The 26645-nt window shown below is 38.9% G+C and overlaps 2 protein-coding genes and 1 long non-coding RNA gene across 19 annotated transcripts in view; 2 read left to right on the top strand and 1 right to left on the bottom strand.

Moving 5' to 3' along the window:
* The window catches only part of LOC148643501 (uncharacterized), a 68058-nt gene extending 49665 nt beyond the window's left edge, over positions 1-18393 (top strand). For 15 of the 17 annotated variants that reach the window (XM_088616218.1, XM_088616217.1, XM_088616212.1 and 12 more), the window contains 12 exons: positions 623-649; positions 1477-1506; positions 2258-2290; positions 4058-4093; positions 5197-5250; positions 5608-5706; positions 7308-7358; positions 8437-8469; positions 9442-9471; positions 13273-13305; positions 14663-14716; positions 16192-18393. In XM_088616218.1, the coding sequence (XP_088472344.1) occupies positions 623-649; positions 1477-1506; positions 2258-2290; positions 4058-4093; positions 5197-5250; positions 5608-5706; positions 7308-7358; positions 8437-8469; positions 9442-9471; positions 13273-13305; positions 14663-14716; positions 16192-16241 (530 nt within the window). In that variant the 3' untranslated portion in view covers positions 16242-18393. The remainder of the gene's footprint in view (positions 1-622; positions 650-1476; positions 1507-2257; positions 2291-4057; positions 4094-5196; positions 5251-5607; positions 5707-7307; positions 7359-8436; positions 8470-9441; positions 9472-13272; positions 13306-14662; positions 14717-16191) is intronic. The other 2 variants (XM_088616203.1, XM_088616210.1) reach the window with 2 other exon arrangements.
* On the bottom strand, positions 9782-19542 carry LOC148643500 (uncharacterized). Its single transcript, XR_015929076.1, has 2 exons — positions 19381-19542; positions 9782-11629 (listed from the first exon to the last, which is right to left on the bottom strand). It is a non-coding gene; the product is annotated as an uncharacterized LOC148643500 (long non-coding RNA).
* A 117-nt stretch (positions 19543-19659) lies between these two features.
* LOC148643499 (LIM domain kinase 1-like) overlaps positions 19660-26645 on the top strand; it is a 57370-nt gene continuing 50384 nt past the window's right edge. The window contains exons 1-2 of the mRNA XM_088616220.1: positions 19660-19798; positions 24967-25066. Coding sequence (XP_088472346.1) covers positions 19741-19798; positions 24967-25066 — 158 coding nt within the window. The 5' untranslated portion in view covers positions 19660-19740. The remainder of the gene's footprint in view (positions 19799-24966; positions 25067-26645) is intronic.

The raw sequence follows: 26645 nt of genomic DNA, 5'->3' as shown, positions 1-26645 counted from the left end.
TATTAAACACCAAATACTTTGCCATAGTTGTTCCAGTTTTTGCTACCCCCTACAGATATACCTGGGGTCTTTTGCATGGTTACAAATGAACAGAAATACATGAGAAAGTCAGCATGGTCTTTTTTTTCTAACAGTTGTAGGGGTTGTTCAGCCAAGTGTCAGTAATCACAGTTTATTTTCTTGTTTCTTTTGTTTTTTTCAGGGGAAGCTTGTACTCTCACAAATTCGCCATTTAGCATGAATACTGCTCTGGGATAGCTTTTTTCCCCTCTTTTGTTCACATGTTCTAACCCTGAAAGCATTTTTTTTCTTGACCTTTCCTTTCAAAGTGCTTCCTGACTTTGTATATAAATTATAGGACCTGCCAGTTCACAGCTCTAGATGCCTTTCATCCCTGTTTTTATTTTCCAGTGGCCGCCAGGAAAGCTGGAAAGCTCCCATGTGTTCACCTTGTGCTCGTAGTAGAATCCGATGGACACGTTTTCCCTGCTCCAAAACAATTTATTTACAGCATTAATACTTGTCAGTGTTTTGGGGGAAAAAAACAAATCAATAATGATGAAGAACACTAAACAGAATGGTATTTTCTCCTTCTTTCTCCATGTCTTTCTTTGTCCATCAGTTTTTCCAGGAGGACAGCAGATAGGTGGTAAGTCTTCCTTGTCAAGCATCTTAGTACACCAACAATAATAACACTAATTAGCTGCCCTTGGCCATTTGGTTGGGGAAACCACATTCAGTATTTCTTTTTCAATTAATATTTTGACAAGGTTCATCTGAGTCTTGGAATAATGGTGTCAAGAAAATGTCTCTAATAGAATAGTTTCTATGTAAACGGTGCAGTATGTATATCCTCCACTTGATGGAGCCAAAAGACTTTGTACTTTCTTGATCGTGGCGGCACGCCTGCTCCCACTGCATTCATACAGTCCCTCCGGTGACTGTGAGCACTGTGGGAAACGGGGTGTTATGTCAGAGATCTAGTGGCAGTTAAAGAATCTGTAGATTTGTAAAGTATGCAACTGCAGTTAATATAATTAGTGTGTGTTCTGTTCACTGTCATACATTACATGTATATACAATAGTAGTTCAGGTGGGTAGCTGCGTCAGCATGCGTAGGCTGCAAAGGAACAAGTAATAGGTTTATTCCATGCTGAAAAAAAAGAAAGAGAACACAACGTTTCGGCCGTGGAGCCTTCTTCAGGTGTGAGGGTGTGAGGTGTGAGGTGCTCACACCTGAAGAAGGCTCCACGGCCGAAACGTTGTGTTCTCTTTCTTTTTTTTCAGCATGGAATAAACCTATTACATGTATATACAATGTCTCCTTTGCTGCTTCAGCAAGAAAAATAATTTATACTGTGTAGTCCTGACAATAAAGTCTGAGACAAAATCATGTCAATATAGATTTATGGTGAAAATGTGTTTCACAAACTGCTGTTTTATAATAATAATATGTTTTGTTCTTTCAAACAACAGCAGGTGGTGTTAAAGCTCCAAAACCTGCAGGTATTGATTCTCTTATTCTGTATAATGATATATAATGATAACGGTGATATAGGACTCACTTCAAATCTAATTTATTGAAAAAGAAAGTCTCGTCCAACTATCATTTCATTGTTTTGGTTGAGTGCAGTGTTGGATTACTTTTAACAATTTTTTTATACATTTTTAAGTAAATGTGCCATAAATACAAATCGCATACAAATTTGAGTTTCGACTCACATATGAATGACTTTGTCATTGTATCTGCTCACACACAGCCTTGGTTCTTGTAATGTCCTAATAAAGAACAATGGGCAGTTCAATTAACTTCAGCACTGTGAGGAAAATAATTGCCTTTCTTATGCACTATTAATATATTCATTAATTCAGCCTGTACAAGATATCTTTAATCCAGATCCATGCGGCAGCTGTCCTTTCTCTCTTTCCTATGACAGCGTAATTGTACTAGAGCACGACCACTGTACTCAGCTCATTTTTTCAGGTTCTTTGGCAGACCGACATTGACAGGAATAATGCACTCTTGCTCAGGGCAGAATAAAGTGAAACTGAGGACATGATATTGAGAAAAGGGCAAGAGACAATCTTAGTAAAATAAAATTTCTGTGCTTTCCATGAGCATGGACTGCTTTGTATATGTTGTTTGCAAGTGCTGGAGCAAGAGAAATATTAGCATAAAGAAACTAAAACTGTAATGTGGTTCTTCAGCTCTTCACTGAGGTGAAATTACAAGTGTTTTTTTCCTGTCACAATCCAGGTGGATACCCGCTTGGTCAAGTTTATCAACCAGGTATGTACGATATGAATTGCACAGAGAAAAACGGTCTGAGCACTAGCAAATGTGGGTCATGTTTTCTTTTGTACTGAACCCATGCAGTTGATAATGGCACAAAGGCACTTTTTGTATCCATGTTCAGATACAGCCTTAACAATATATCTCAATCTGGTGCAGCATTTAGGGAAAAAGCTTTCTGAAGCCATCTCATTGTCATGTTTCAACCATTTCAACTCATTCCTTTCCCTGAAAGAGATTAGGTTTACAGAACAGGCTATCACAGCACCCAGTGAGCATGTGTTTGTGTCAGGAGCATTAGGAGGCACTTTGTCAGAGAATAAATCATTGCTGGAAAAGGTCTCTAAGTTTTGCAGGCATGTCCTTATTATCCCTTTGCCTGGAATTGTCCAACATTTATTAAATAACAGGACTAGGACTAAGTGATGTGATGGTCATCTACTGTATAGCATTGCAGTATATAATTTGTCTTTGCAATATTAATATAGTGATTATATTATTAATCAAATTTATATTGAGAAATATGATTATGATATTGTTTTGACAATGCTATTATAATACAATACTTTTCTTTGTTTTTATATCATGTAAGTAAAGCTATCTCTGATTGCCACAGATTCATATATATGTTTCAGACACTCCAATACCTACCTGTATCAAGACCTTACAACTTTTCAGCCTTCTGAAATACTTTGCTTAATTAGCAAATGAGCAAACTGGCTAAAATTAAGATTTTAAACTACTGTACTTTAAATGATGTCTGTGATCTACTGGCACACAGAATTAATGATATTTTTTTATAATTGCCATATACTTTACATGTCATTTATCTGTTGCATTAGTACTAACTACTGTACATTACCTGTATAATAACATGCTTTATATGGTAAAATAATTATTTTGCCTAGAAGTTAGAATATTTAAATAGATCGAATTAAATCCATTTTCCCTCTTTATAGTCTGTAATATCTTGCACAACCCTAAGGAAAGTGTTTAAAATGTAATGTGTCACAAATTAATCCTCCCTGCCCCCTTTGTAATAAACAGTTACAGTAATGCTACAAGCACAATTAAAATAAACCTTCATCAATATGTATCACTACCGTGACAAATATCACATCATTTAATTTAACCATTAAAAAATTCAGACGTATATTTTTAAATATCACACACCCTTAAACTGGCCTGAAGCTTAAATGTTTTTGCTGGAGTCTTACAGGTTAATGTCTTTTTTAATGGAGGTACAAGTATGATATTGTACACGTCCATGTGTTGTAAGTGATCGCTTATATCTAGTCTCAGGGCTGTGAACTGTTGTGATCATAAACCCCCAAAACTGTTCCATCACCAATGATCAAACACTGTGTTTTAGATTGCAAAATTACACATTAGTGCTTAATCATATGACGAAATGGTGAATCTTCTGTATTAAATACTGTATGTCATCATAGATTTCTCAAGTGACAGTCTAATCAAATTGCTAATGAGGCTGGTGTGTATGCAACATCTTAATAATATCCACTTTGATCATTTTAGAGTAGCACCATACTTCTGACTGCCCTGATTGCACACAGAGACATGCAACACAATTCATTTTTATTAAAAGAACTGGACACACACGCATTCCATTTCTGAACAATTGTGCTATGATTGCCATCAGGCTATCAGAAACCTATAAAACTACAGCCGCCCCTGCAAATGAAAAAATGTCATAACTCTGAATGATGTTGAGTACCAAATGTTTCTTCTTAAATCACCATTCAGGGGGATATCCTTTTGGAGGCTACCAGGTTCCAGGAGGTAAGGCACACATGCAGTCAGACATAACTGCCTCAGACATAACCTGCCAGTGGAAAATACCAGAGGGGTATCCCTACATGTCCATTTCAACTCTTACCTCCCTAAAACTTTACCTGCAGCCCACCACCTCCAGACTCAGTGGCAGACAAGAACAAAACCATTATCATTTTCAAACAGGAAGGTCAAGTGCAAGTGCCTTTGGGGGCTGGAACATGTTTTGACATTTAACTTTGTGCAGACACAATTTTCGCGAGTGTAACAGGGTTCGGTCCTAACAGACCACAAGTGCAGCAAGTCCAGCACAAAACTGACTTGAATTACACAGAAGAATCTCCTTCCTCTGCAGATTTCAACGTCAACAGACTAAAATAATGAATGGAAAGAGAGGAGCTGAACAGCTCTTTTTTTATCAGCATGCATCTCGCTGGCTCTTCAATTCTATGGTCACCAGGGTACAGCTTGCAAGCTTCTGTAGAGAGTGAAACAGCTGATGAAGGGCGGCTGTTGGAATTCAGGGCTAATAGGGTGCCTGAACAAGCAACAGGTATGCTCAAAGAGGAGTGTGCCTGTGACAGCCCGGAGTCTACCAGCCATCAGTTTTGTCCAGCTGTGCACGGTTGTGTAGGACCCTCTAGCGGCTGGCAGGGGCTACAACAAGTTATTTTTTATTTTGCAATTTCAAGATTGCAATATTCAACTACTGAAATAGTAAAAACGTATTTAAACTCCCTCACCATCTTTACAGATGGACCCCTGCAGCCCACCCAGTAACTTGTTCATACATCTAACGTCCAATGTCTAAATGTAAATTGTGCTATAATAACATTTTTTTATAAAGTGCCTTTCTAAACCCAAGGATGCTGAAATACTTGAAATTAAGTCATAGACGTGAAAAATGACTATTTTCCTGGATTTGCACATATTGCTATTTTAACTTTTGCACACAAAACATCGATAGCTTAATGTTCTAATACATTTGCATACCACAGAATAGCAATGCTTTTACATGAAAATACTGTACATTAGATCTACTTTGCTTTTGATTTAGTAGATCTAGATTTAATTTAGTTAATTAAACTGATTTTTGAAATTTGCTTCTACAGCAGGTCCTTACTATGGAGGGGTGCAGCCAGGTGCCAAACCACTGAAAGCCCCAGGTATGAAACTGGTTTAACAACAGTTTGAAACGGCAAAAGAAATCACCCAGACCAAATGGGAACTTTTTGGTACAGTGCAAGAAAACAGAATATCATTATCTGCAATTGACTGAACCCAAAATAAACAACCAAGAGAAGCTAGCTGGTGCAAAAATGAGATAGAAGACTAAAAGAGCACAGAAGAAGTATTATTTTTATTCATGCTTTGAAAGAGGCTGCTTGCAGTAGTAGATTAGGTTGCTTCATGATCTGCTCAGCTGATATGCAGTAATAGTACAGCTGCAGCACAGTGAGACTGTAGCACAGGTGTTAGTAGCAGTGAGAGGCTGTGACTCAGTGGGCTCTGTTCTAATACAGGTGTTGGGAGAGCTGGAATCGGAGCTGGAATCGGAGCTGGAATCGGAGCCGGAGTTGGAGCCGGAGTCGGAGCCGGAGCCGGACTGCTCCCAGGAGGAGGTACTGTATGAGTCTGGCTTTCAGTTTAGCAATTTTTTGTACAAAACACAAATGCTTGCTAAGTAAGAAATATCTGGGTTAAATACCCAAGCTGTGTGTGTGTAAAAAATGCTTCCTCTTTCCTCATGTCTTACCACATCTGACCATTATATTTTACAATGTACTGTATGTTGTTGACATGCACTGCTGAGGACAGCTTCTCTTGCTCTGTGGCTTAGCATAGTCCTGACCTGCGCTGTCCTACCTGGCCAGGGTTTGGCTACTTCAGAGCCAGAAAGAAGCATGGTGAAAGAAGCATTGTTTGTCAACATTGGCCAATGTCTCACTGATCCTCTGAACCAGTTTCAGTCGCGCTGTCTGTCCTTCTTCTGGTCAGACACTTCAGGTGCTCATGCAGAAGGGCTGCTGTCTTTTAGTCACCTCATGAACGAAAAGACTTACTGTATGTCAACAGCAAGGTACTACAGCTGGGCGTCTCTTTCACTCTGAAACACTGGAGTGAGAGAAGACCTGATCTATAAATACAAGTTGTTCTTGTTGTTTACTTTGAATTGTAATCTGATTTGAAAACAAGTTCCTGGAGGAGAAAGAATGACAGGTTTCAGAAATAGATCCTGATATGCCACCAAAACCCCATCAGGAAGAATACAAGTACTGTAGCAAGAAATGTTATTTTCTTTGTCTGAACTAACATACAGTAGTGCACAAGGACAAGGAGAGCCTAGTGGCAGATCCACTGAATTCTAATGAGAATTCTAATCAGTACTAGAATGTGCATTGCCCAGCAAATTAAAATGTCCGTGCTTTAAAAATAGTGCTGCTCTAGTTTATAGTTACTGAGCCCTTTGTCAAGTTTATTTAGAAAGTCCTCCCAGAGCTTTGTTTTCCTGTGTGGTACAGTATCTGTTAGCAAAAGGATCTAATCCCCACAGGCAGAAAGTTACCAGTCTCTCCAGGAAGAGCTATCAATTATAGTTTCCTGGTGGGGGACAGAGCTTATTTTCATGTAGCTGACAGAAACTCTGCCAGGAAAGTGATCCACCCTGTGCCAGCTGGAATGAAGAACTTCCGCCCAGCAGGGACAAAAAGAAAAAAAAACAGACACTGATGTGTCCTTTTAGTGTACAGAGCAGTGGGAGCTCCTCACTCATTATTGTTTATTATAAAGCGCATACTGTACAGAGAGAGGATGCACAAGGATCACGATATGTTATTCACAAAAACTACAGCATAAATAGGCCCTGTCACTCAAAGAATAGTGTTTCTATAGAGACAAAAAATGTATTTAGAGTACTTAGTATGTAGGATAATTTTAGCCATTCATTCATTGTTTACTTTACTTTGCAAGTTGTTCTGAATTCTAGGCTTTGTTTGCACTAAAGGGGAAGCCATTCAAGTCTGAGAACAGGATGCACCTATTTACACAAAGGGTTGTGGGAGTCTGGAACAAGCTACCAGCTTATGTTGTTCAAACTGATACCCTGGCTTCTTTCACGAAACAGCTGCAAGCAGGCTTCCGATCAATCACCAACTGGCAACCTAACTGGCCTCTCCTTGTTTGAAACCTTTCCTCTGTTATTGAGATTTATTTTGCTTTTCAGGTCTGAGGTATCCAACTGGTGTAGGACTGGGAGCTAAACCGCCAAAACCGGGTATGGTTAATATTTGCTTTAGCAAGAGAAAGGGGGGGGTCTTTTAGACAACAGATAATGGGAGTTTTTTATATATTTAGAAAGAGAAAATCTTTTGACATTCATTAATTCTTTTCATTAGTAAGTCTCTAGTGCAGGGATTCCCAATCCCGGTCCTGGAGGACTGGTGTGTCTTCAGGGTTTCAGTCCCAGCTGGGTTTGTAACAAGCTGAATCAGCTCGTTATTGGCTTAATTAGAACAGTTTCTACAAGATCTTCAGGTGGAAAAACCTAGAAGACCTGCAGACACTGGTCCTCCAGCACTCCAGGGATTGAGGACTCGTGCCCTAAATGTTTCAGGCAGGCAGTGTCACAAACCGTACACAGGCACACAGACACCGTTGCATTCCCATGAGCACCCTGATCACTCACTAATTAACTTCACTCACCTTGTCTATTAAAACTCCCACTCTGCAACTTGTCCTCGCTCAGTTTTGTGGTTTCCTCAGCCAGACCTGTGTATCCAGTTTGCGACTTAGTCCAACCTCTCGTTTTTCTTGTGACCCTCTGGATTTCTGACCCTTTGCTCCTGATCTCCGACCTCGCTCTAGACTGACGATTTGGATTATGTCCGCCTTAGGAATTCAGTTGTTTTCTCTCTCTCTGACTCCGCAAGGGTCTGTTTCCCTACCTTTTTGCTCGGCACACGTGACAGGCAGAGTGTTTCTAAGCCTTTTCTAGTCAGTATGAGAAAACCTAAAAGAATCAGAAAGAAGAGACACTCACAGAAGAAACTGATCAGTGTTCAAAGAAGAATTTGTACTGTAGATCCACTACCAACATCAAGCACATAAGCTGTACTGTACTAGTCCTTCAGGGGGATTCCAGGACTGAGTTTCACACAGAAAGGAAATGTTTCAACTGTGCACTAAAGCAAATCCCACTGTGAGACTGGAAATATTAGAATCCCTTTTCTTGGAAGATCTCACAGATGTGATGTAACTAAAAAAACAGTGAAACGTCTTTAAATTTCACTGTGCTTTTCTGTCTGTTATTTGATCCGACTTCTGCATTCAGATTTCTTTTTTCTTCTTTTCAGGCTATGGTGCTTTGGGTGGAGGATTTGGGCCAGGTGAGTTTTTCAGATTGTTTGCCATAACCAACCATGTCATCCCTAAATTGTGCTACTGTTAACATCCAGTTTACTTAAGAAACCACTGTGTTTGTATAGTGTAAGGTCTCAGACCTTAAGGGTTGTACTCTTAATTCTCCTTAACAAATACTAAATAAATATATGTATTAATATATATACAGATATTTAAGCCTCTTACTTTATATAATTAATATTATTATTTTTATATATACAGAATCTTTGTACAGTATATCTACATCTGTTACTTATGCTGCATCTCAACTAAAAAAAATCAAAAACTAAAAAAATAACCTGTACCTCAATACATTGATACAAAAGATTTACATTTTGACTTACTCGTGGGCCTTCCTTTAGTAATCTGTTAACCTTTAATGATCTTAGATGCTGATTTTGCCTGGGATGAAGCAGGTCACGGGAAGATTCCAATACATTAGAGCTAACACTGGACATAGAAAATAATTTGTGCACTTTTATTCCACCTACTGTACTGTATAAGTTGCTACAGTATGTCAAGCCAGTTTGGAATCTGGCACTGTTGAGACCGAGTTAACTAATTAAAAGATGCCCAAGGCTTTTTCACAGCAGGTGTTCAGTAGGATTTTGCATTATAATTATATTCAGTAGGATGTTGCATGTGTATATTTAAGGAGCAACAAAAACAAAGAGAGCTGTTTTCTTGCAGTGGGTTAGTACAGGCTGTCTTTGCAGTGAGTTGCAATTATGATTAAAACAATGGTCTGGATAGTGAGTAATAATAACCCACTGCAGCTCAGCAAGTGTGAGCCTGGCCTGTACCTGGATGTATGTAAAAGGGTCCCAAGACACTGTATGCAGTTGTATAGTGTATTGTATATACAGTATGTTAACCCATCCTCTCATTTATCAACAGTGCCAAACAGTTATTCTAGATTACTGTAGCTTGAAACTAATGAGCCTTTTCTTTCCATGCAGGTTATGGTGGCTTCCAGCAAGCTTTCCCAGGTAAGAACTGAGAATCCAAGGTCTTTGTCAAACAGAAACCAAGGCTCAGATTGGACCAAATAGTAAACGGTGCCTCAGAAAGCTTTAGGACTTTAGGACTCCATACCCAGATGTGCTGCTGAGGCAGGTCCAGGCTCATTATTGTGTTCACTTCTCCAGCTGAAAGATGATCAGGGTGTCTGAGACCTACAGCCTGTTTTCCAGGCTCACGTCTCTGCAGTCTCCATGAATTTATTCCAGACCTCAGTGACACTGGCAAAAAGAGCATCTTTCCTAGAGGAAAGGCTGTGGCATTGTGAGTCAAGAGTGGTACATGCATATACAATTTAATCATTCATCATTCAGGAGACAGCCCGAGTATAACAACCTGCCGAAGTCTGTAGTCTTGCGTGTGGGTTCTTTATCACAGAACCAAAATGCATTATCTTTTTTAAGCTAATAAAAAGCTGACACTGAGCATTGCGAGAATAAAATTACTTTCTAATAGATCATTTTGGATTATACATTTGTTTAAACAATGGTATGTATTAAGGTAGAAGGTTCTCTATTGGTGACACCCTGTCACTAATAAAGATCATCAGTTCTGCTGTGGGAAAGTGTGTTTGTTAGATGGCAATTTTTGGGGGTCTGACTGTTTAATCAGGACTGTTTAGGGGCTAACTGTGGCGTTCTTACTCATCCACAATCATTGTTTGATGGCCAAATCGGGTGGCTTATTAACAATGGCTTAAAATCTTTTACACTCATGTTTTGGATTAGGAGCAGGAGCAAAGCAGAAATGCACTCAGACAGGTACTGTATGCTGTTGGCTCTCACATTGCCTTGGTCAATTCCTCCTTCTTAACCAGCTGTGATGGAGAGGGAAACACGGCATTGAAGCAGGTTGGGGAAGCTGAAAGGCCAACTTCTCACCTGCAGAACACAATAATGGGGATGATCTCAATTGAGAAGTGCAGAAAGCTTCAGAGGGACACAAACTGCTGAGATACAGACTTTATTCCTGAAATTGCAGCACTGGCAAAATCAACGTTGATTCAATGCAAGCAAAATTGTCTATATTACTGACTACATTGGAACAGGATAGTGTAATGATAGCATCAGTTCAATTCACTTTGCTGCTATTCTAATTTATCTAAAAGATCTTTTGGCTATAGGTTTCCTATTGAGCTTGCCAGTCATCGTTTATAGTGAGAGGAAATATCTCAGACTAACGTATTTGACATCAGGACTTATTGCCGTCTGTGCAGTGGACATAACCAGGCCTGGACACACTGTAGTGTTTTTGAAGCAGGTGTTTCGTTGGACTTTTATCTTCAGCTATTCCATGCTTTCCCCAGGCCTTCATAACCAGCCTTCCAGATTACAACAACACACTGCACTCTGATCCACGTCATTTTGTGATCCATGTCATCATAATCCTTTTCAGTAATATAAATCACATTTGTTCCTAGAAATTGAGTGAAAATATCAAAGATTTTTTTTTAAACAGGGGCGTCATTAATTCACAATCACCTAAATCTAACACAATGATTTGAACAACTAATAACCGAAAACCTTAACAAAAACGGCCTCTGTATATGTCTGACAGTCATTGTTTTAAGGAGACAGTGTAGGCTGGTGAGTAATTGGATTGAAACCGTGTGCTCTGTTTGAGTGCTTTCACATAGAATGCACACAGATCTTATAATAAACATAATCACAGCAGCAGCGAAAATGAGTCTGCATGAGAGTGCAGAGTGTAAAGGGATAAATAGAGGTTAATTCCATGCTGTAAAGTAGAACAAAAGAACAAAAACATGTTTCAGCTGGTCTCTTTTTCTTTTTAGCATGCAATTAACCATAACATGTCCCTAATCACAGTAGCAGTAAAGTAATTGAGGTGATGGGGTTTTCAAGTGGTCAGCACCCCATTTTTCTTATACTGTACAGTATACTACACACACTGCTTTGAGATTCTTAAAAAGTGCTCATCTCTTTTTTTGGCTTGTAAATCTTGTTTGGTTCTTTCTCAATGCATTAAATCTTCCGATATTGGCGTAAGACAGTATAAATGTATGAAATCGAAAGGGTGTAAGCAAGTCAGGGTCTCAAGTTGTTTCTGGAAGACAAGATCTTCAAATCGTTCCAGTGTTTGCTCCGTCGAAGGACTGTTTTCCTCCTGTCAGGTTACAAAAACAACAGTTCTGAGATGGAGGGGGAATTTATTGAAAGGCATTGAGGTGGTACTGCGCGGCCCGAAAAACGAAACAAAAGCCTTCGAGAGGTTGCCCTCACCCTGCGCGATGACATACTGTACGCTGACTTTCGCATTGGCGCGTAGCTAAATTCCCCACTCTGCAGTTGAAACGATGCCCCGTTTGGCAACTGCGCCACTTCATTAAGTGGATGGCTGCCTCTGAGGAAGGCAGCGCACCAAGGAACATGGTTGTCATGGGAACCGGGAGGAACAGCGAGATTCCAGGATTTAGTGGAGGAACTGTTTTTGTTTCAGAGTCACGGTTATTGTCACAGATGAACCAAATCTTTGTCAAACTCACACCACCAGGTCTTTGTTCCTGTCCGTCAGTTTTCCATTTCGATTTCAGGCAGGGTTTTTGTGTCAGGACGAGCAGTAAAGCTACTTGGTTTCGTCCTGCTTTGCCAGTGCAATTACCCCATAAGGACCCTCCAGAATATCTGTTCTTAGGGAATATCAAACAACTTTCAGCCCATGACATGGGGGTAATGATTTTCAAAGTAATTGTGTTTCTTTATGGACAAAAATACTGTTTAAGATTAGGGCACCTCTTTCCTCTAATTTTTTACACAACTACTTTTCAGCCTAAAGCCAGAGACTTTGTCTTCCTTCCCAGTTGTTTTCCTGATTTTCAACAGCATTTTGCCTCACGTGTTTTAATCTTAAACAACCCTTGTGGGTTTTAGGGCCCAGGCAGAGAATGTTTCCCAGGGTAAGCTCATGTGCCATTCCGCTGGCTGTTTGTGGCTCTGTTTCACAGTGTTTCGGCAGACTATTTTTAGAGCCCATTTCTATTACTATCAACTAACTGGTTGCATAAGTCACAAGATGATAACAGAAAAGCAAAACATCTGCATCCTGCAAGAAATAGTCATTACTACATTCAGCTAGTTTCTACTGTTATCCACTAATTATTAATCCAGGTTTTATAAGCAGAAATAAGTTTAAAAACAAATTATTTTTTACCTTAAATTGTAGTCCCAAGGGTTTAGAATGGGAAACCTTTTCACCTGATCATTAAATAATTACTAGAACATTACATACCAGTTTTATAAAACAATAGTCTTTCCCACATCTGATTGTTTAAGAACTGATATAACTGAAAATCTAATGTGCATACTTTTTCATTTCACTCTATAGTTACATAAATATTTAGTTGTTTTAAACAATGGCAAAAATGTCTTTCATTCTTAGAGTGCATTTTAAGCTCAAATGTAGGGATGGACAGCTTGTTACGATTGTGCTGTTTCCCTCACCAATCGCTAACCATGAAAAAGAAAGACATTGACAGATACTTAAGTTGGATTTTACTGTATGTATAAATGTGCATAACTAGCAAAAGGGAAATAGTTCAGCAAGTTCCATCCACAGCAGCTGAACTGGATATACTGTACAGGAATTCATCATATTTTCTTTAACATATTCAACAATCATTTAACTCTCATTGCTGTACATTTTATGAGGTGCTATTTTCTAAAGTTCTCCATTTTTGTGGTCCAAATGTCCCTTTCAGGTGTTTTTCTACATTTCTGAGAATTAACCAGACTTATTCCTTTTGTCCGCAGGATATGGGCAAGTTCCCATCGGTGCTCAGTTAGGTGAGTTCAGCCAAACCTATATTTAGTAACTGATCTTTTTCCCTTTTACTTTCCCAAGAGAATTTAGAAATCTCACTGGTATCAGGCAGTGGTTTTTTTAACCCTGGTCCAGGAGGAACACTGTGTCTGATGGTTTTCGTTCCAGCTGAGGTCTAAATCTCTAGTGCTAAGTAATGAGTCAACTGATCTGCTCGGTTATTTCATTTTCTTATTTACCTTATCAGTCCAGAGTGTAAAAAATACCCAACTTCAAGGGTACCGTTTCCAAAAATGCAGCTCACAGACCATCACACAGCCCTCCTCCATGTGTTTGCCATTATTTCTGATTAAACAGCTCTAGCTTCATTGATGCTGGACAGATACAGGTGGGAATGACACTACCGAAGGAAGTGGGTCTTCCTTCTGCAGAGATTCTATTGGTTACATTTCAGGAAACACACCTGAACAAAGGCATTTCTGAAGCCCCATTCTTTATCCTTATTACCATGTCAACGGAGTTGATTGGAGATTGCTCCAGTGCAGCCCAGATAAAAAAAATTTATCAAAAACAACAAAGTTCATATTACACTTACACATACACAGGACATATTATCAAGTCAATCCAACATCCAAGATATGCATATTAAAATGTACGAGCAGTACTACATTTGATGCTTGGACACCTCCTCCCCAAAGAGAGAAATTTAAAAAAGGTGAGAGGGTCTGTGGACACCTTCCCAGCTTTCTGTTTGATGCGACTGTTGTACATAGAGCCAACAGAGGGAAGGTTGCGTCCAGTGATTCTGGAATGGCTGCGTACGGCTCTTTCCAGCTGTTTCCTCTCTTGGGCAGCTGTATTGTTGTACCACATTGTTATCGTGAGGATGACCGCCCTCTGAACCACAAGTCTCAGAATCTCAGAAATATGCAAGGCTGATACCAATTTCAAACCCCGGGTCACACTTTAAGAGCTGAAAGCAAAATTCCAAATATGCCCCAAGCAGAAAACTGAAATCTGTGTTCCGAACTCAGCTTTGACAAGAAGTGACATTTCACAGATCCAGGTGTCGGCAGAGATTACCAGCTTTGTCTATCCATTAAAAAAACTTCACAGCCCATTGTGATAATTTCGTCATGGAAATCCTTACGGTATTCCAGATAGGTAAAGGTCCGTGAAGTTTCTTCACACTGTAGACACACACAATGCAGCTATAAAAGGCACATTGTTCCAAGTTCTGGCAAGGTTACTTATTTAATGACAGACCAAGTACATTCCATTAATGTTACTGAAAGGATTACAAAAGGAAGTTTCCTGTTAACTGTCTCAACATTTGCAAATGCTCATATTTGTGTTCACTTTTCTATTGGTGTATTTCAGGTAAACCTCCCAAACAGTACGGGGGATTGTTAGGAAGGCTTGGCGGATACACAGGTAGGGAATCTCTATAACAATGACTTTGTAACCAAATAAATGTTTGGGTTGCTCTACCACATCAAAAAGCATCTTCACACACATTTGTCCAACCACTTTCTAACTGCTTTATCCAGTACAGGGTTGCAGGGGATGCTGGAGTCTAATCCAGCAAGCACAGATGCAAGGCGGAATAGACCATGTGATACCAGTCCATCTCAGGGCACACACAAACACGGACAAACACACACACACAAACTCACACGAAGGCCAATGAACCTGCCAGTGCTGTATGTATTTGGACTGTAAGAGAAAACACAGTTCCAAAGACATGAACACAGGGAACACATACATACAAACTCTATATAGACAGCTCTTCAGGAACTGAACCCAGAGCCCCTGTGCTGTGAAGTAGCAATGCTAACCACTCTATAGATATTATTTTCTAGGAGAAAGGCCTTATTTAATTAGCGAAAACTAATATCTCTCACAGGGTCTCATAATTAAGCTTCATCAAGCATTGGGTAACCAATGAACATTGGGTTAACAAAGCAGTGAAAGAACAGATATTCATGCTACCCTTCCAAGATCTGTGATTTTAGTACTACCCACAGTTCCCTCTCTGTGCCACACAAATGCAAGTATTCAAAAACACAAGGTGATGGCCCACCACCGTCAAAGCCAAGCTGTGGTTGAAGTGCAGCCAACATGGAAAAAATCTAAAACATGAGGGATACATTAGAAAAAGCCAGAATTCTAGTATGAAATGGATAGTTTCACACCTCAATAGCCCCATTTTACTGACCTTTCCATAGCCATCACCCACCAATACTGAGTGGAGGGAAAGAAAAGAATAAGCTTATCAGTCTAGAGACATCTCTCAAGAGAGCTGACCTCTTGAGGCTTCAATCAGGCACCGCTTGGCTCACATGAAGAATTCTTCCCCCCCCCCCAGATAGTCCTGCTTGTCTTTCTTCTCACTGTCTTATCATAGTTTAATAAACATTTCTTTGCACAGCCTTTGCATGCTGGCTGCTAAGAAATGATGTGTTTAGACCTTGACTGAAAAAAGCACATTACCATATGAAGGTGGGGAGACAAGGCCAATCTTTCGTCTGCAACATAAAATATTCCATGGCATTTTACAGATGTTTTATTGAGCTTTGCTTGGGAACAGTACAAATAAATTCTAAATAGATAAATTCTAGCAGCCTAATGGACAACAGTGTTGGCCTACAGTAAATGACACTCCTGGGTTGAAATAGCTAAATCTGAACATGATGAAATTAACTTCGGAAACCACCGTAGTCCCCCAATACTGCTTGTTACAGTAGGAAACAGTAAGAAAGGGTGATAATTGCTTTAATTGCCTACATATAAATTCAGCAGGCACTCAAGACTCAGAGAGCACAGTCTTCATGCAGTCTTCTCAGACATACAGTATGTAGTAAGCCTTTTATAGTGTACTAAAATTATCTTTATCCTTTGTCTCCTAGGGGCTGCTGGGTGTCCAGCAGGCAAATACTGTGGGAAAAAGAGAAAATAAAAGACTCTTGAGAATGAAGTGACCTCAAGAAATTATGGTGCTACTGCATGATCTAGAATGTACATTTTTATACAAAAAACAACCCCTTTTCATGTACACACCTCAAAGTTTCTGTGACTTCTTTGTTTAAAAAATATTAAATTTCTGCAAAGCCAGAAGAATGATTGACTTGAAGAAAAAAACTGAAGCAGAAGCCAATTGTATGCCGATAATACAAGATTATTTTAGTATACAAGCAATTTATTACATTATAAGATTACTAGCAGTGTAGTGCATTCTATAATTGACATACAACTGTGTATTGTTAAATATTTTTAATTGCCTACCATACCCCTTAAAAGCTTATAGTATATCTAAAGCATTTTAGGCACAACTGGAACCAATTTGTATGCTGCCTAAGTGTAAACAATCCCAATATTGAAGCACAGTGTATCAAAGCACTAACAAAGTTACCTTTTTGTGATGTACATGTAACTGAGCCCAACTTACTTGCAAACTTAAAATACAACATTTCATTGTGCATTGCAAATGATCAGGTTACTGCTTTGTAGTAAAAAGTACATTGATTTTTTTTTCCTTTTGCTGTATCAGCTGCTGCTGTTTTATTTTCTATTGAAAAAGGAAAAGAATACTTACAGTACAGGCTGTTCAATGAATTACAGCCTGTCTACCCTGCTACCCAATAGCAGATAGTGCTATCTGATCAGCACACGTTCTAAAGAGCACGTATAAGTACTGTATCCTAATATTTTGGAAAAATATGGTAGGTGAACATAAACGTGGCTGTTTTATGAGAGCATGGGACTCTGCAGGGGCTAATTGAGGACCGATATACTTTGAGTATTTTTGGATTTTGCCCCTGGCACGCTGTTATCTGGTTATCTATTAGAGTCACTGTGCCATTTAAGAAATGAAATAACAGCACAGTAGAATTTTGACTAGCGGGTTAGAGTCCCTTGGTTGTGCATCTTTGTATTTTTTATCTGCTTACTTTGCATATAGTTAAAATATGATGAGCTTCCTGCTCTGATTCTTAGATGTTGATAAGCTAACATTGGAAAACAAAGGGGAAATACGTACCAGTTATTAAGCTGAAATCCTGAAATACAAATGTTTTTAAAAACACTTTGGCCCTGCTTCAGTGAATCTATCTTTGAAAACCAATTCTTCTGGCTTCATTTAAGAATGTAACAACCAAGTCGCTGAAACAAAAGGTAAATTAGGACTACCAAAACACGGTTTTGACCTCTACATTGTGTGTGTCTGAAGTACAACTTTAGAGCTATTAATTTTATGATCTTGTCAACCCCAGAAAGGGGAATACTAGGTGCTTAAGTCATTCAACTTTGGATGTTTGTCTTATCATAATCATTTAATAGTTTACACTTGCATTTCAATTTCAACATATTTTTCATGATGGATCATAAAGAAACTGAGTTGTTATAATGTACTGGTCTATTTCTTCCTGATAGAAGTTTTCACCATTTCGAACTTGACATAAAAAAATCTTCCAAAATTGTGTAAATTATAAAGTAAGATCGGTAGTTTTTTTTTTCTTTGCTTGTGCAATTTTTTTCAGTTACTGTGGAGAACTGTTCTTATATTACGCTTAAAGTTTTTTATTTGTCGTGATTTCGGGGAGCCATTTTCGGTGATTAGTTCTCCTTTCCCACCAACCCACGATTATGGAGCTGAAATGGGTGAATGTGCCAGTTTAAATAAAATAATTCCTATTGCTTGAAAATTATGTTGTGTTTTTTTCTTAATTTGCTGAGTGTGTCTCCTGCAAAACAGCAACAAATATTACTAAATAACTTGCTGTATGAAAGACTCTTCACAGACACACTCCCTGGCATAGTTCTCTCCATGGTGATAGCCCATATCTGACAGCTATGTATGTTGTACCTATAAGGATAACTAAAATTACTGTCTCTACCTTATTTTTAAACCAAGAGTACTGGATTTGGACTGTGCTGGGTCCTTCCATAAAGTTCTCTGTGTTTATCATTGTATTTTTTTACGTGTGTGAACGGTTAGGAGAATGTTGCACTTTTTCAAAAAAACACATTTAAATAGTATTGGAAAAGACCAACATTTATACTGCTTCTTTAAATAAATAAATAAGTAATAAACTTAACATTTTATTGAAAAATCTGTTGTGTCTAAATCTTTTGATGTGCACAATGCTGACTACCGTCCTCATCTACGTTAATAAAAGTTTATAGTCAATTTTTAAAATGTATACAGACTAAAAAAAGAAACACGCAATAAACTCAAAATAGTGCTCTAGCGTGCCTGTTTGAAAAATCTCTTTCAAGTCCCTGTGAATTTGATGAAACAAGGGTTTTCTCACTGCAAAGACCGCTGCAAAGATGGGTTTCCAATGATGAGAAAAATCAGGAAATGTGTTATTAATTATTATAGAAGGCGTTTTGTCCCAAAGGATCCCAAGGCATTTTACATAAAGGAGGGGGCCCATCTCCTTATACCCCTACCTGGGTGATGTGTGGCAGTCATTCTGGACCCACAGCTCACCTGCACAGCAGCTAAGTAGTGAAGCGAGAATTTTTTCCAAACAGTACCACAGAATCCTTAATGAGCAGGTAGTTAGGACAACGCTTACATGTCTCATTGGAAAGATGCATCTCCTATAGCATCACTGGGAAGGTGGATTTGGAAGTTCTGTCCAGAGAGAAGTGGTCCATTGGCATGTTAGAGCAACACTCTTTCCTGGGAAAGAAACCAGGTTTTTTCTTTCCCAGTATTGACCAGCCTTAATTGATTTCTTAAATCAATGTAACCAGGAGATAAGAGGAAAATAATTTCGTTGTTTACCTTTAATTTAAGCCATAAACCAGGTTTCTACTGTATCAACTTCGAGATATAACAAAATGTTTGAGGGGATATCATGCCAGGCGGAAACTGGCTTTTTTTCCCGTGGAAATAAAAGGTTAACAGAAACAACTGAGACTTTACAATGCATTAAGCCTAAAACGCGAGCAAGCACAATCCACCTCATAAAAAACTTTCTAGGAGGCACTTTTCTGGGTTGTCATAAAGGGACTCTTGAATGAGACATTTCTCAGTTTGAGCTATTGAAGGTTTATGTTTAACTTTCCGTTATCAAACAATGTCTTACCTGAATAATTAACTGCACTTCGATGGATGGTAGAGTAAAAGAGGAATACTGCAAAGACGCTTTTGAAGCACAAGGTTCCGTAAAAATCGCTTCTCCTTTTAGTGTCCGTCAGTACGTCATTGGAGCACGCCTGCTGGCTCACTTTGTCCATTTCCCAGGGATTCCGCTTGGTTGGCCAACTCGATGGCTTCCTCCCATTCCAGTTTGCTCGTTTGATTTGATCCATCCTATCTCTGCAGAGTTAGCCGCGGTATCTCTCGCGTCTATTGCTTAGTAGTACGGCTCTACAGGAGGAGACTCTGTGAAACGGTGGAGCTGTTTCTCTCTCAGGCTCTCGCTGAGCTCCCGGTCGGACGGTGAATGAGGTTGATGCTGCTTTGTTGCACCTGGAAGGACGAGCGCATGGGAGAGGAGGAAGGTGAGTGTGGGAAAAACAACCCAGTGTGAAGTCGGTGCTATTTTGACAGGTTTCGTACCTGGATTTTCCTGGTGTCCGTTTCCAAAGAGTAAAGCCTGGCAGGACCTCGGTAACAGAGAAATGGCCCGTGCGTTCTCATGCAGTCAGATAGATCATGTTCAGTTAAAAGATATTTTTTTAAAATAACAAAATACTGAGCAACCTAGCCAAAACAATGCTGCTGGGTTTTTTCTGCACCATGCCGAGAGGACGCATATGCATTCCATTTCCTGACCATTTCGACCCAAGCACGACCTGGGACGTACCTGTCGTGTCTGTGATTTGGCAGTTAATTAGGGGTCGTGTTACTGTGAACCCGCCAATTAAGCGCCGAAATCATCTCAATCCGAAGACCTTAAGTAATTTAGGTATTTGCAAAATAACTTGTAAATTAATAATCACGGTTATTTAGTAGCGTTCTCTCACCTTTTTTATGTGAAGCTGCGCACGTAAACCGTGCACTGTCAAAAAAAATGTAGGAAGATATAAAAATGACTTTTAAATGTTCGTTGTGATTACACTTATTGGAGAACAAAACGCAAAATAAAGTAGACTGAAATGTGCCATTAAATAGCTATTCGTTTTCCTAAATCTCGAAATTATTGTTATGTACTAAAACAACAAACACCATCTGTTCAGATTGGTTCGTGTTTACTTTGGATGAAACAGTTTGGGCTAAAATAACACCTGCGCTGGTTTGGGACACTGCAGTACGCGGCGCCGCAGTGGATACAAAGATCATATGATGTTGCACATGTTGTTCAAAATTAGTTTCAAAGTTGCTATTTCAATTACTTCACGCCCCTGAAATACCTTCGCTCTTCCGTTTTTCATGAATTCATCTTTGGCTGTTTTTAAAAAAATGGTAAATGGTAACAATAATTGTTTAGTCTTAGGTTAGTGTCGAAAGTTTTTTTTACAGGATTTTGAAAATACCTTTGGAGACGTTCTTCAGATCCAAATAAATAGCTGCTATACAGAAAAGACTGAATCCCACATAATTCATAGGCTTGCTTTAAATTATACAGAAATCGCTCGTGTTGTCTTTGTCACTTAACTAATGTTAACATTTGCGATTTTTTCAGTCGAATTTGCATTTAATCTTAGGACGTGTTTTAGATGGGAAGTAGAATCTATTTATTTGGTTTACAAAACAGATTACCAGTTTATTTGTGTCACAGCACCACATGACTGTATCCAGGGATCAATGTGAGATTTTGACATATCTCCTCACCTGTGTCAGAGTAGCTCCCTGTTTCGTGAATTGGAGATAAAAGAGGCACTACAGCGAATTCTTTTGGGGGAATAATGACTACAGCTGTCACGAATGTCTTTGGGCAAGTTGGCCAGGTTTCTGAATAATCAAAAGAATCACATTTCCTTAGGAAGCTCTTTGGACATCCTGCAGTACTTACAGTAGCTGTGGAGAGATCTCTGTTCAGCAAAGGGCAGACTAAAATGCAGTTTGAAATTAATCTTAGGTTATACAGGGAAGTTGTGACGTATTAATTTATGAAATCATTCCATGGTGTTGGTAGTTTGATATACAAGCACTGGAAACTGTAATTTTAAACAGCAGCTGTATAGAAACCACAGAGTCCAAAATAAAAGTTTGGAGGTGAATGAAAAATCGATTGTTATTGCACAGGCTTCCAGTCGTATGGCAAAGCCAGGTTTCGCCCTGCAGAAATGTCTTCAGAAGAAGGCAGTTCCTCACCTCACTCCAGAAAGCAAGAGCACAGGATATCCACAGACATCCAGCCGTGACGCACATCCTTGAACAACAAGACCATCTCGCTATATTAAAGTTTGATGTCTTTGTTCACGTGCCTGGTTGCCTGCGCGATTCTGGAGACTGACCCATATTAGGCACAACTGGTCCCCCGGAGAAAACGCCAGGCGTGTTTTGGGAGAATGTGCAAGGCTTGCTTTCTGAGTGACGCGAGAGCATTGTGACAGTAACTGATGGCTTGTGCACATAGTGGACCGGTTTGCCTTTCCTATCACTGCCCCCGGGAGAATTGGAGGCTCTGAGAGCAGGAGGCTTCTAGAACCCACAACACATTCTGATACAGCGGGTTGGTCCGTGCGTGTACAGTACCTGTTGTGTTCTTGTTCTGTTTTGAAAAATTGAACCTCGATAAACAACTGCTTCACAAAAATAAAATGAAGTGCCCTTTTTTTTTCTCCTTTATCTAGGAAAAATGAGGAACTACTGAGAAAATGTGAAGTTGTGTGAAAATCCCTTTGGCTCTCCATTTACTGTACCATGCTGTTTTAGAATATGTAAACCAGAAAAAAAAATGTAATCAGATAAGTGAATTGAGAGCAAATTCTCATTTACTTTGATGACCCGCGGAACCACTGTTGATGTAGCAGAGCATTTTTACTGAAGCGGTATGGGTGAAGTACATTGCACGAGGTGAAGCAGAACCCCACACAGCTTTTGAACTAATATAGCCATTCATTTTCAAGTCTGGAGTCCACTCTAATGGCCTGGAAATATACAAAATCTTACAAAGAGATTCCACTCTCTGTGAATATGTCAATAATAGAAATGACAGTAAGCAGAAACCATTTACTTGTTTTATTTCTGTATAATGTTATATATAATAAGGCGCTAAGGAGGTTTTGCGTGTAGTTTACATGTATTTACGGAAGCTGTCATATCGCTCTGATGTAAATTAGCCTGTATACAGTATTAATGAGATTTTAGATAACATAGGCAAAAGGGATGTAATCATGTTCCTTTTCCTCAAATACAGAACCCACGCATAAGCAAATAAACACAGAGCCGAGTGACTATTCAATCGCTGTAGCGTGCTTGTAATGGTAACAGAGACACCACAGGTGTTTTATAACTTCCTAGAATGATTCATATCTAAGGCTAGTTCTTGAAAAGGTCACGATTCCTTTATAATGACACTGGGGGGTTGAACTAAACAGTTGGATTGGTTTACATTGGTTGTGTAATCCAATGAATGGCTCTGCAATAATTTACCCTTGTTTTAATGTATAGTGCTCCATGAGGCTCCATGAGAAATTGAGTTGAGTTGGCTTAGAGCATGACAGCTTTTCCTTTTCTCAAATGCAGTTATAATGCGGTGCAGCATCTCCTCTTCCCAAGTAATAGTGTTCTGCTTTTTTCTATAAGGTAGTCATGTACTGTATTTCTGCTCTACAATGTAGTCATGGCATAGGCAGCCTTGATTGTATTTTGTTTTGAATGCTTTTCTGCTACAGTCTTTCCAACCCAACAGCCCACATTTAAAGGCAATGCAGATGGAAATTCTCTCATGGTATTTCTGGTGAGAATAAATGATATACTGTATAAACAAGCCTGGAGCATTATAGGTAATTGAAAAGAACAAATGCACTATTTTCTGCGGTGCATTAGATAAATGGTTGAAGTGACCTTTTTCCCCCCTGCACACATTTATAAATTAGTTTTTATATTAAAAAAATTCCCCTCTTTGGGGGAAAAATGCTGACTTTAGTGTATTGTATTTTAATTCTATTATTTGAATTTCCAGGTGAGACTGTTTTGCTTTGCAATTTTCCATCTCATTCAACTATATTAAATCAGCTCGTGTTGACAGACGCTGGGCTGTTGTAGATCAAGACACTGTTTTAAATCTCTATTCTCTTCTGTCAGCTCAAAGCATTTTTTTTGCTTTAGGCTTACATGCCTTGTAGTCATTAAACTCAAAAAGCAACCTGGAGTGTGCATTTTGTTGCAGGCAGTTTCATGAAAATTAGGTTTGATAGGACTAGGACAAAGGTGACACCACACACTGATGTTTCAGTCATAATCAGTGTGTATCATAAAATGTACAGTACATTGTATTATCAACAAGATACATTGTAGCAAAACTTATAGGCAAGTTTTACTTTTCACAAGCATTAATGTAACATCGGCATGGATGTTTAACTTAAAATTTTCAAATGCTTTCTTAAGGTGTTAAGGTTTCGTACTGCAACAAATCTCATTTGAGAGCGCGAGATGACTGACCTTTCCTGTGTTCTTTTAGTGCTGATCGTTAAAAAACATTTAAGCTTTTACAATAAATTATTTACAATTGTTTTTCTTAGTGTATCCTGGGACTAAAATTACTCACTGTTTCACATAGGGTATTGAATGTGTGAAGATTTATGTGTGAAATAGAGATATTAAATCAGTTTTACTTAGGTGTCATTGATTGTTAGGTCATGAAATTGAAATTTGATGTGGAGGCTTTGTCTCTTGATAAAGTCATTCCTTTTCTTACCATCATAGCTACTATACAGGTAGAGACCCACAACCTTAGCTTCCTGTTTACATTAAAACATTGAATGACTGACTCAAGTGTTGTTTGGCATGGTATACATGGCTGTATAATATATCATCCATTGCATTCATGCTATTATTTATTGGTTTTAAAGAAATCAAATGCATTTTTGTGCTAATTTAAGACAATAAACCCTAAAGGTCTGTTAATGAGCTGGTTGATCTTTGCACTATTCGATTCACGTTAGTGGAGTTTTAACTAAACTTTGAGAGGAATGACCGCACCCTAGGTCTCCTTCACCACTGCTGTTCTGACTTGTAATCCTCCGTGACCTCCCTTCCCAAAAGGCTATAAATGCCTTGGTGAGCTCCTCTCTTCCTTCCCCTTGGCTTTTCCACCATTTTCACCACCCCTTGGTGAGCTCCTCACTCTGCAAGGAGTCCTGACTTCCTCTTATAACCAGGTGGGTGGTTAGCTACAGTGTAAGCATGTTAAGCTCAAACATTTCATGTATAAGTTTTCTGAAAAACATTTTTCTTGTTGGGTGTTGTTTTTCCTTATGGACTACCCATTAGCTCTTTAGTGACTGAAGTGCCTGTAGGTGGCTTTACAGAATTACTGGTGAAACAAAGACCAATTCATTTAGGGCTCCACTGAAAGACTTACTGTGACTCCTAGTTTGAGAGAGTCTTCTTGTATTGAACAGAAAACAGACTTCAAAGCTAATTAGCTGTTAGTCTTGCTAGTTCCAGTGCGCACTGTTCATTTCATGGTTGCGTGAGGTCAGTGCTGTTTATCTTCTTCGTGTTTTTTTAAGCTCTGCCTTCCATTTTTTCAGTTTTTTATTCCTTTTTTTTTTAGCTGGAGGAAGTTTGCCCGTCTGTGCGGGATGCAGACGTAGCATTTATGACGACCAATACCTACAGGCCCTCAACTCTGACTGGCACACGGTCTGCTTCAGGTTAGTGTTCTGTCTGTCCCTGGATACAATTCTGTGAGTGGTGAACATATGTCTTGCGTTATTTCATGACTAAAAGGAAAGAGACTGGGTGGAAGAAGGCTGCATTTCGGAAGAGACGCCGTTACTGATGTTCCCCCAAGACTGAGCTGCAGGAGATTTAATATCCTGCTTTTTTTCCCCTCTCCACCATAGCCTTTCAATAAAAATGTTCTAGCTATAATTCTGCTTCCCAGTCTTGCTTGCACAGAGAACTGAACCTATCACAGCCTAAGTGTCTAGAAATACACACTAATTATGAGATCCAGTTGATATTTTGCTGTTTCCCAACAAATTATGTACAGTGCCATTTGTCAAAGGATTTTTCTGTGTTAGATAAACTCCTAGGTTACAAACAAATATCATCTTTCTTTTAAAGCTATGAATCTTTTATTTCTATACAGACTGTAATGTGGCTAACACTACAGGCTGCTGATCTTAAGCCTCTATCCTAGATGAGGGTTTAGGATCTACCTTTACCACAACCTTAAAAGCACTTTGAAGATTTCATTTTGACTCTCAAGCCATAGAAGATTTTATTTCATCTTGCAGCTGATAGTTGTAAATTTACTTCTGTAAATCTGTTGCAGTTAATATCCGTTTCATTGAGTTGAACAGTTAGCAGTTCTTAATCTGGAAGCTTTTCATTCTTGTGTATCACCATGCTGCTTGCAAACAGAATCAAGAATTGGTCCACCCACGTCAGCTGCAGGTTCATGGAAGCTTAATCTCTGGAGTTTGAGCTCTTAAATTTGTTTTGCTGGAGTTACATGCAAAACTGTGTCGTCACTCCTCTTAATCCAGAGCAGAATGTGGAAATTCCTTTTACTGTATCTTCTTGTTGAGGTTCTTGGAAAAAACGGACGTGCGGATTTATTTGAACAGGAAAGTCTTTGTTTTGGGTCTTGCAGTAAACCTTTGATTTATGTAGAGAGGCTTTCTTCTGATTGTTTGTTTCCCAATAACCTATTAGGCAGATGTTTAGTCAGCTGTTTCTGAATCATGTCTACTGCGGCGGCGTCTTGCTCACATGAGGAGTGGTTGGGGTTTCTGGCTGGATTTAAAGCACAGTTAGATGGCATCAAAATTAATCAATAAGATAATTCAATTTATCTTCAAATTAGAAAAACTGCAAATAATCAAAATAAATTTACAAAATATTTGAAATTTGGGCTGTTCAATCACTGTAGTTCTAGTTCTTTATAGATAGAACTATAAACATAATAAATATTTTTAATAAAATACATGATTACTTTTTGTTTAATGAAAATGCAGTTTTACATATTGATCTATATCAGACCTCTGTTAAGTCACAACATCGAATGTTTCTTCTGCATTGATGAAGAGGGCTGACTTTCTTTTTGCCTGGGGTTTGAGTGCTGTGTGCTTGTAGCTCCGAATGAATGGTGTTTCACACATGGGTGGGCTTTTTACTTATTGATCTGCGTCCTTAAAAGTCATGAAGGATTGGCACTTATACTTTCACATTGTAGTGTAATAAAAACGCTGTCACTCTAATAACTACGCCCTGGGTCCCTTTGCA

Source organism: Lepisosteus platostomus, chromosome 22 (assembly GCF_059453375.1).
Source record: "Lepisosteus platostomus isolate fLepPlt1 chromosome 22, fLepPlt1.hap1, whole genome shotgun sequence".
NCBI classification, from domain to species: Eukaryota; Metazoa; Chordata; class Actinopteri; order Semionotiformes; family Lepisosteidae; genus Lepisosteus; species Lepisosteus platostomus.
This window is presented reverse-complemented; position numbering and strand designations above follow the sequence as displayed.